Raw genomic sequence first — 11003 nt, forward strand, 5'->3', positions numbered from 1 at the left:
CTTTTCCTCTCACAGAACAACAAATGATAGCCAGCGACTGGGGTGCATTTGCAGGAGCTGAAATTTCGTCAATAGGAAGGAGAAAGAGGTTTAATTTTCAGGCAGCTGTAGATCTACTTTTTTTTAATGTAGTTATTCTCAACGGTCATTTGTCTACATACGTTTTTGTGTATGTCCGTGTGTGTGAGGGAGATAGTTTGTGTGTTTACATATGTCTTTGTTTGCTAGCTTTTGAGGGGTGTATTTATCTGACCCTACATTAACCTATTTATTTATAGTCCTATACTTTCTTACAGTCACCTCTTTTTGTTGTCGCCATTTCACACTCTATATTGTCCAAGTAATTTCCCTTTCAGCATCTCTGTTTTTTTTTTACCTTTCAGAAAGAGCTCTGAATGGAAGGAAAATTATCACAATTACTCATATAATTGAGCCGTCTTTGTAGCAAGTGAAGCTTCAGTAGCCTTTTTCCATCAGCCAAAATGGTTTCATTATATGTGTTTTTCATATTCCCTGACATGGGGCTTCACTGAGGGCCTGGCACGTGGATGAGATGCAGGGGGAACACTGTGAACCATTAAGGTCACAGTAGGAATAATTATCCCAGCTATGGAAAGAGCATCTAGAGCCTTTTCTCTTCCCCAGCACAAATGCACCGTCCACTGCTTTTAGTCACAAAGAACTTTCTAACAAATGGAGCTTCCACCTACTACTTATACAAAGAAGAGAGGGGGAGAGTAAGAGACTTGTATCAACATGACAATTTTCCATCATTAAGACTAATGACAGGCACGGACTGTGGGGATCAAGGGGAACACAAAAAAGGGAGCGCATTCAGGTGTTGGGTGAGTGCTGACCTCCTTCCTCTCTTTTTTAGCGACTTCAATCTTTAGAAAAACTAGAAAGAGGAGCCAGACGAAGGCACAGAGGCAGCTGAACTTCAGGCAGCAGCCGAGTCCTCCACGGAAAATGACTTAATTGGGAAATTTGCATGTTTCCCATTTGTGAGGACATTAATTCAATGAGACATACATTTGCACACATTTAATTAAGCATTGTTTTAACATGGGTCACAGAAAATTCAACAAATGGTTGACCCCGTCACATTATCCTGTGTATGATTTGCCCCTCTCCTAAAATGAAAGAGCTTTCACTTTGATTCAGTTGATTAAGATCATGAAAACGCCACAGTTAATCACATTTCACTCCCAATGGCTCTCTTTATGGACAATTCTTGGATTGATTTGGACCTCCAATATAGCTTTTTTTTATGTCAGATAATATCATAATGTTTTACGAAAGTATGGAGCTAGATGTATTCGTTTAACTTATTTCGTTCCAAGTGCGGAATAGGCCTTTGAACAACGCCAATATAGTGCCTGTATGAGCCAATATGGTACCTATATGAACCCTCTTCTTAGAAAACCTCTGGAAAAAGACGGAATATGGGAAGTCAGTCAACGTAGTATTTCTCAGTGTGCAGGTGTCTGTTACTTGCAGTGTCTGGAGACAATTATCTCTGGCTGATCTTTCAAGACTGATGTGGTACTCTGCTAAAATTCCACCAGACAAGGCTGGCAAATACTCAGCCATGTAAGAAAATAACAATGAAAATATTGTCTAAAAGTAACATTATATGCTTGGGAAAGTTTAAAATCACATCCTCTAAAGCCCGAATGAACAACCTGCATATTTATTTAACCTTTGACATGCTATTTCGTGTGTCATTTTCTCAAAAAGAACAACAAAAAAACATAACAACAGTTGAGCAGTTGAGACCCTGACTATTTCAAATACGTATTTACAGAGACAGTGTTACCACTTTGAGATTTTAAGGGTCGTGCAGTGCTTGTTTGGTGTTATTTTATTCTTGATTGGAGTTGATCTAACTCGACATCGGGAAGTGCCTCAGACAGACGCGTGATGTACGAGAAGAAGCTCAGACTGACCTAGTCCACAGTGGTGATTGCTGGGTTTTGATTCACACAGAAGCAACAAGTCCAACTTGGCTGGCTGTCTCTCCAGAGCACTGGCTCAAAACAGGAAACAACTCCCCCTAGCTCAGTCAACAAATGTCAAAGAATAGAAGTTTGAGTTTACAAGATAAATGAATGAAACATGCATCATCTTGTATAAATATCATTCGTATTCCTAGTTTCATAAACCACTCGGACTGAATCCAAACCTATAATTGATTGTTAATGGTAATGATAATGGAATTTAACAAGAATTTCTGCATGTTCTGCTCTCTTGTTCACAGTGACTCCCCTGACAGTTCTGATGAGTGAAGGTACACTGCACCGAATCCCTACTCCTTCCACATATTGTCATCTTTCGATACACTTACTTATACCGTTTGATATTTGAGAAGCTGTAAATAATGTATCATGCCTTCTGTCTGAAGTAACTGAAATAAAGGACAATTGACAGCTAGAACATTGTTCCATTTATTATAAGAATATTTCAAACTCAGAAATGGTATAATTGCTATAATTTCATAACATCTTTGCATTTTTCTAAAGACATCGTGACTTCTCAACATAATAGTCAAGCAATTGTTCAATTGTATTGCATTTGAATTTCATTTATAACATAATGCAGTATCTATTTACAGAGTGGGAATGAGTAAATCCAAATCAATTAACTGTTTGATGCTACATTGAACGGGAAAATTGACCTCTAAGGTTGACTTAATTCGTCTAGTTGGTGCCCAGCGAAGCAGGAAATTACAAGGCAAAGACCTCCAAGCGCAGAGGAGAAGCTGAAGGAAATGCCATCCAGAGGACCTGGGTGGATTGATCATATTGTTAAATAAATATTTGTTTATCAACAGCTTGTTTTAGACATCAGACAGATATCAATCACATGTTAAAGTAGTTGGTACTCTGATAAAGACGCATTAATGAATTATTGCCGATTTGAGAGAAATATAGTCATTTTGCCTTGCTATTATTGGCAAATAGATCAAGTTCATGTAACGTAGATGATACTGTTGAGTTTGTCTTTATAAAATGTTGCACGCTTAATGAACACAATATTAATTGGCGACAAAAGTAATACAAGCATGACAAATGAATACAACAAAGTAGTTTGTTCAGAGCAGTCTCTGATATTCCTAGCCTGTCAGAAATCTACGGTGTGGATATGTTTCCACGTACTACCTCCTCGTGTCAACAGAAAGATGATGCACAGAACAGTGTACTGCACATCAAAAGACATGCATTGCAACAAGAAGCAATCTTTTCGATAAAATAGAACCAAAGTGAGAAGGTTTAGAAACAGGATATGTTTCTCACCTCTTCCTTTAACATGGATATTCTGCAGATATCCATAGTATCCCTCGGTCCAGCATGTTATCGTGGCAATGTTGTTGCTAAACGATCTGTTCAAAATGAACTGGGCATTATGTAGTCCGAATTTATAGAGCATTTCACAACATTCCTCAGATATTCTTCATAATAAAGTGTCACCTCACCACATTTACAACTGCAATGGATGGCCATCTTCGAGAGTAATGTGATTCATAGAATATGGCTGTACAACTCATGGCTAAGTCTTGCCATGGATAGCGTGTGTCCCTCCCTTCAACATAGAGGAAATTAAATAAAACGGAGTATCCTGTGCCACCAACAACAGTAATGAATCATTGACATTTACTCACATTTACCCTGGGCCTTCCAGTCTGAAGCAACAGAAGAACAGAATTAGTCTGGCAAGCTCATAGGTGCAGAGAATATTCATTTGAGAAACATGATTTTTTTCCAGAGCCACAGCATGAACATTTGGCGACTGTTAAAATGTCGTTTGGAAGGGACAGTTAGTGAGCGTTTTCCACCAGGGGGCTGAAATGAGGTCTGTGACACTTCAGGCCCTGTCGCCTCCACCCTTAGCACTGGCTGCTAACCCTCATGTGAAGTGCAGCAGGTGTTAAAACACACTCTGCCATAGAGCTACTCACTGCTAATGAGTCCTGTCTCCTTAAATTCTCTGGTCCACTGATGCTTCCATGCACATGGGCTTTGTTGTTAGCGTAGGCCAGTTAGAGCAATGCCATGATTACATCCGAAGATGAAAAATTCGTGTAAGACTGACCGTTACAAGGTACCTCCATCTGGAGGAGCCACGAATGTAAAGGCATGTCATGCTGCAACCATGTCATGCTGCAACCATGTCATGCTGCAACCATGTCATGCTGCAACGAATTTCAATGTGTACAATATGTTACGAATTTGCAAAACGTATGATATATGAATTCCTAGTCACCTAACTTCAGCTAGGTGACTAACGCTAACATTGGCTAGATGGTTAAAGTTAGCTAGGCTGGGGGTCAAGGTTAAGGTTAGGGTTATGTTATTAAGATTAAGGGAAGGGGAAGCTAACATGCTAAGTAGTTGCAATGTTGCTAATTAGCTAAAGTAGTCCGTGATGAGATTCGAACACACATCCTTTGAGTTGCTAGAGGTTCGTGCCACCCATCCCACTTGAACAACTTTATTTTTGTCTAAAGTAGCCAACTGTCTGATGTAACCATACCAAACACAACATATCATACTAATTTGAATGTCCCAGATTTATCTTTACTATGTTATTTCTCGTCTATGACAAACGCTTCTCCAAGTCAGCAGTGTCCTTAAAAGCTGTGATTTTCTATTTGGAATTGCATTTAGTCTGATTGTAATAATAGCATGGAACACAAATTGGTATTCTATTGTTCTTTATTATTCTTAATGGAAAATATAGGTTGAAAATAATTAATTAAATCGTTACATGAAATGCTAATTCATATTTGCCCTGTTCGAGAATTGAGGATTTTGTCAAAACAAATATTATTGTAAACAAAGTTAATTACAATGCCATTTGAGAAAGACTATATATCTACTGGTAACGACTTGATATGCATGTTGTTATATTTAAATATCAGCAGGCCTATGTTTTAGATTGGGTTACTTGACATTTTCTTCAGTGAAACTGTATTCATGTGATTATTTATCTTTTGTCGTGCTTTTCCTTGGAATTAAATACATTTTAAATCTGTTAATGGTCTGAAATGTAGGCCTATTGCTCAGAACACGCATGTTCATCTTTAGAATTCCAGTTTGCAGATACTATAATCGGGGGAAATAATGACAGTTATCAGTCGCACCCACCAAGTGCCCATAAAAATCTGTCCTCTGTTCTGGAAGATGATAATTATTGGTTGTACTATTATCATTTTCGCTGTAGATAGAGGATACCTTTAAGTATTTTTCGAATGTAATTCCAGATATAAATTACTTGAAATTGGGCAATTTTAAAGGAGAGAAGTGCAGTTTTCCTTATAAGCCTTAATATTTTATAGAATTCTTCAAATCCAGAGATCCACTGTCAGACGCACATCGCAGACTAGATATTGCTCACCATAATGTTAGCGCTCGCATTTTCAAAACACATTTTTAAGTTGCTTGTTCTGCTTCGAGTTCAATTATGCAATTAGGTTGATAATCACAGTGACGGAATTTAACTACCTTTAATTTGTTATTCAGGTGGGTATTTTGAGCTGCCGGGGAACCGGCTAGTGGTGATTTTGGTTTCAGATCGTCTACAGCAGACGGACTCTATAACGTACATTGTACAATAAAATGAAGATTTGGATACTTGCTGCTTCTTCGTCACCCTCTATGAGTAGTACGCAATGGATATTGGGGATGTGCGTTCTTTTTCCTCACATGATTATCGATTAAGTAAGTGCAAATAATGCCTAATCGCTGTTAACTTAATCTCAGTGCTGATTGAAATGTGGAGCCCATTTGTTCTTACTGTATAGCTACTGTCAACTCAACTGATCAACGTTCATACATGCCCTGTTATATGGATCAGCGTGGGTTTTTGACGGGGGTTTTTCTCTCCGGAAACTGAGCCAATAACAAAGGGAAACAGCCTACTCTTTAGTCAGTCGTCAGTTCAGTTAAATCAAACGTGCTCGGGAAAATCATTGTTCAACGTCTATGGTCTTAATGGAAAACTGTCCACACCCCCCATCAACCTGGCTGGGGATGAAATTAGTTGAAGGAGGCTATGTTAAATGTTAGGTTTATTTACGATTAAATTAGACTACATTATTATGTTACAGAGTAAATCTAAATGTTTAATTGAACTTGATGTGTTTTGAATTTCACGACAAAACATGATGCCGACGGATTTACCAACTGCTGCGGTAAATGGCGGCTGTTGGGCAGAATACTGTATAGAGGAGATGATATATAGGGCTGCATGACTCCATATTTAATACGGTATTATATCAACTATATAATTCCCATTAATGGCAACTGAGAGTGAATACTTTAGTTATTGTATTGTGAGAGCTGGGCAATAAATTGATCAGCCAAAGGTCACCCAATCCGTGTTCCAGCAAAGCTATTGCATAATGTAGGCCTACTCCTAATGAAAATGTACTGGACAAGAATTTGGAAAAAGGTGACTTTAATTTGAAAATAAGGTAAAACAAATTAAATATAATCCCACCATTGTCAAAACAAAACCTGTTAAAATATGACACTTATAAATAATGTCTTAACACTGCTGCCACATCAGCCTCAAATGAATGACACATTATGTTTCAGTATGTTTTGTTTGATTACCCACACATGAATCATTTGGGGATTCGCTAGTTGTGTAGTGTTTTACATCGGTTGACAATCTAGCTAATTAGATACAAAGATGATTGTTTTGTAAATTGATAACACACGTTCATGGTCACCATGATGTACCCCGCATCAAAAACGTTCAACACTAATGGTTGACTCAGGGCAAACATAACGGTTTGTTAAGTTAAAGGATTCCTGGAGGCATTTTGTTTTTGGTCATGAAATGATTGCACAATAAAATGCTGGAGAGATGTTGCATAGACAGCCCAATAGGAATCTGGTTTTACAATTATTACGTTTAAGGTGTTAATTTTCACAACAATATATTTACGCACGTAGCATAGGCTAGACTAGTCATTGCTTTAAATGCATAAATTCAACCAGGACTTCTTTGCTCAGATAATTGAGACCACGAGCTATTGCAAGTGTTAAATAAATGGCTAATTATGCGTATGAAAATTAAACATCAGTGTTATGCTAATTCAGCTCGCTTCGGCTGTGGCTCAGAGCACTTGAGACTGGCATGTAATCAAACGGACCTGTAAGATATACATCTGTGCATGTGAACACCAAAAGACGCTGGCAATAATGAGCCAATCTATAACGATTTTTCATGAGATATCGAAATAATATCTAATGCGAAATCAAACGTCGTTTTTCTGTTAAATAGTACGCCTCAAATCTACACTTAAATGTGTTCATACTGCTATTTATCAACACTCATCTTTGTTGTTGTAGTGTGATTCATTTGGATGAAACAGTTCTTAGATAATAACACTATGCAGGCTGTTTCTTAATGTTTAAATGAACAGCAGGCCTATCAACATAACATGATCTATCCGTAGCCTATGTGTGATTGATCACAGAATAGGCTATTTCTTTACAATTTGATTAGTATTATTATTATTATCAAATAGGCTAGATTTAATTGTGTGTTGTTTCTTTTAAAGCAGACATTTTGGATGTTAGTGTTTATTTTGCTTATACCTTTCCCTGCTACCTAAGCACTTAAAAAAATACATCTCAGACCTGAATCTGCAGGTCTTGTTGTTTTTCTTGAGTTTATCAGGTCCTTCGGACACAACCCCAGGATCGCCAATAGGCATCATTCTTGGATAGAGTGGACCAATCAGCGACCGCCTTTGATGAATATTCATGAATCCCTGATTCAAACCTTTGAGCGAGTTTGTCTAGACCACTGCATCATGCCTAGACTTTTCACAGAGACAAACTACATTTTCTTATGAATGGAAAGAGAAAAAATCAGTACAGCTTAAATTGGGATCCATCCTTCACTGAGATCATAGAAGAAAACAAAAAAGGAAGAGGAGAGATCCGCCAGAAGAGATGACAATGACTACAATACCAGAAAGTCTTAATAGCCCTGTCTCAGGAAAAACCGTTTTCATGGAATTTGGGCCACCGAGTCAACAAATGTCGCCTTCCTCAATGTCTCACGGACACTATTCCATGCACTGTTTACATTCTGCGGGTCATACGCAACACGAGAGCTCGTACAGTCCAGCCTCATCATTTCCTAGATCTTTAGGTTATCCATACGTTAACTCCGTCGGCAGCCATTCCTCAAGTCCATATCTCAGTACAGTGCAGTCGTACCAAAACAACTCGACACTAACACAGACACGGTTAGAAGATACAGGTAAGATTTATACTTCCTCCCTTTCGGCTCTATAATGTTCTTGGAATCTGTTGGTTTGTGTTTTTCGGTCCGCAAACACGCTTTGGATTGGAAAAGCAACCCAGATGTCGGGGTATTAGGCTCGGTAATTATTTATTGCGTAATGCTATAAACAATGTATGCAATTAAGGGTAATTATACCTAAACTACAGCCTGTAAAACGTGCACTGTGATGCTCATTGCTGTGCAGCAACGTTGGCGAGCTGTCTCCTGAGTAATTTTGCTATTGTCTCCCCTTCTCAGCACAAGAGACAGAGAAGAACACAGTTGTAGAAGGCGGAGAGGTGCGGTTCAATGGGAAAGGGAAAAAGATTCGCAAACCAAGGACTATCTATTCCAGTTTGCAGCTACAGACTCTAAACAGACGATTTCAACAAACTCAATATTTGGCACTGCCAGAGAGAGCCGAGCTCGCAGCTTCGATGGGACTCACGCAAACACAGGCAAGTCAACGTTTGCTTTTACTTTCATTTCCTTAGGCCTAATGCTCGCAGTTTAATGTACTTCTGACCACGTTAAACAATAGGCCACCAAGTGGTTACATGTATTCTCTGTTTGTTTGGGTTATAGACAACTGTTGTCCTCATGTTTGACAAAAAAAATGTTTGTTTTTTATCGAATGTTTCGGATTGATTATCATCATGCAGATGTTCTATGAAAAAGCTTACAAGTATTTCGAGGATTGGCTTTTAAAATAAGTATAATAAATAGCTACGCAGAATTATGTTTTGCCGATTTATTTTTCATTTTATTCTTCATAGCTTTTCAATTTGGCCCATAATGGCAAAACCATGTTCAGCAAGCATTTCCTCTTGCATTCAATTATTTATTTATTTTTAAATAAAACGGGAAAAAAATGTAGATGAAGATAGCCCAATTTGCCCTGGACTTTCTGGGAATAAATATAGGCTTTTACATTCCAAGTCCAAATGGTGCGTCACTGTCGCCTGGTCTCGAGTTCATGGAAATGGCCCAACTAGCCAATCTTAATCACATTGGTTGTCTCTCTCTTTTCAGGTAAAGATTTGGTTTCAAAATAAGCGATCGAAGTTCAAGAAACTGATGAAGCAAGGTGGTGGCACGATAGACACGAACGCTTTAGCCCAGTTTAATGGTCACGGACCTACGACTGGATCCCCGGTAGCACCAGTTTGGAACTCACCGACCACCGTGAAAACATCCGTGGGTGCACCAGGGTCTTACATTCCAAGTTATACCTCATGGTATCCAACTGCACACCAAGAGTCTATGCAGCAACCGCAACTCATGTGAACATAACTGTGAGCTGATAGACCTGTCCCGCCCTCTATACTGCCATGGCCCATATCAGGAGATTTTGGGTCAACAACCCAGCGTGGCCTTGCACTGGCCCGCTGTAGCCATGCACAGATGTAATCCGGAGTTTGCTCTCAAAGTTGCCAGATGACATATTGGCCTCTTCATACCGAACGACGGCACAGAGAATAGCCTGGGAGCCGAGAGACTGAAAAGGGCACTGTCTGCGCCCAAGGGCAAGAAGTCCTGTCATGTCCACGACAGATACCGGAAATTGTTTTGACAAATGGGTCCTCAAGCTGCTGTTATTATCTTTTGTGAAATTTTAATAGGCTATGTGTTAGACGAAATATATTTTGCTGTAACAAGTCAGTGAGAGTATATTTATGTATACTATGTTTGATTTTAAGATGGGCTACATTTCTTATCCCAATGATGATAAAAATAGGCCTATGAAGCCGTGTATTACCAAGGCTTATCAGATGTAGGCTAGGCCTCTACAGCTCCAACGAAGGTCAACATGGTGATTTGACCATGACCTTAAAACCTAGCCTTTAAACAGACAAATCCCCATTGGTCTATAATGTAACTTTGACCAATGAATGTAGGCCAATCCAATGAATCATTTCAAAAATAGCCTCATCATTTTTATCTGCATGGAATCGAATCTTAGTCCGTTCCTTAGTTTTCACAGCCCGAGTTGCCCGCGCCCTTTGCGCATGCTACCATGCTGTCTTTGTATGTTAATTTAAGTTAAATTATTTCGGGTTTTTTCAATGTCTGTGTCTTTATTTAATATGCAGTGTGTTTGACTTATGAAACGACAACAACGTGTTGTTAATAACACGTTTAAATGATGATTGGCTGCTTGAGAAGAGCATTAACGTGATCCCGATGATAAAGATATGGTTTGTCATTGTTTGTTATGTGTTGAGCGGTTGGATGTACATAAGGACAATATAATAGGCATTTTTCAGCTTTGATTTGTGCTGTAATCGATATGTTGTGAAATAGGATTTTAATTTTAATTTTTTTTTTTTTTTTACATGTGTTCATTAAGATGAATGTGTTTAGCAATCTAGAAATATTTAGTTTTGTATTGATCACCTTAATTTATTGCTTTGTTTTATGGAAGTTGTGTACATAATGTTGAAAACAGTAAAGCTATGATTTAAAAGGCCAGTATAACGTGTCAGACTCCTTACCGGCCATTTGTTGTAGGCCACAACTTTCACATTTCCATGCAAGTCCATGTAGGCCTGGGATATGACATGCAGCTATCTCTTCAGGACTTATATTTAAAACTAATACAGAGGTAAGATACAGTGTGATAAAATAAAGCCTATATGGTTATTCCTTTTCATTAGTCTACAATGTGCAGCATTGGCCGTATAGCCTACATGTGA

The 11003-nt window shown here is 38.5% G+C and overlaps 1 protein-coding gene across 1 annotated transcript; it reads left to right on the plus strand.

Annotated features, from left to right (window-relative positions):
* The first annotated feature begins 5374 nt into the window (after positions 1–5374).
* Positions 5375–10779, plus strand: LOC115102524 (homeobox protein Dlx1a). The gene is made up of 3 exons (XM_029622613.2): positions 5375–8283; positions 8566–8765; positions 9340–10779. Exons 1-3 carry the CDS (start codon positions 7971–7973, stop codon positions 9592–9594), a joined length of 768 nt encoding a protein of 255 aa, XP_029478473.1. The 5' UTR covers positions 5375–7970; the 3' UTR covers positions 9595–10779.
* Positions 10780–11003: the final 224 nt, after the last annotated feature.

The sequence above is a fragment of the Oncorhynchus nerka genome, linkage group LG1 (genome assembly GCF_034236695.1).
Source record: "Oncorhynchus nerka isolate Pitt River linkage group LG1, Oner_Uvic_2.0, whole genome shotgun sequence".
Taxonomy (NCBI): Eukaryota; Metazoa; Chordata; class Actinopteri; order Salmoniformes; family Salmonidae; genus Oncorhynchus; species Oncorhynchus nerka.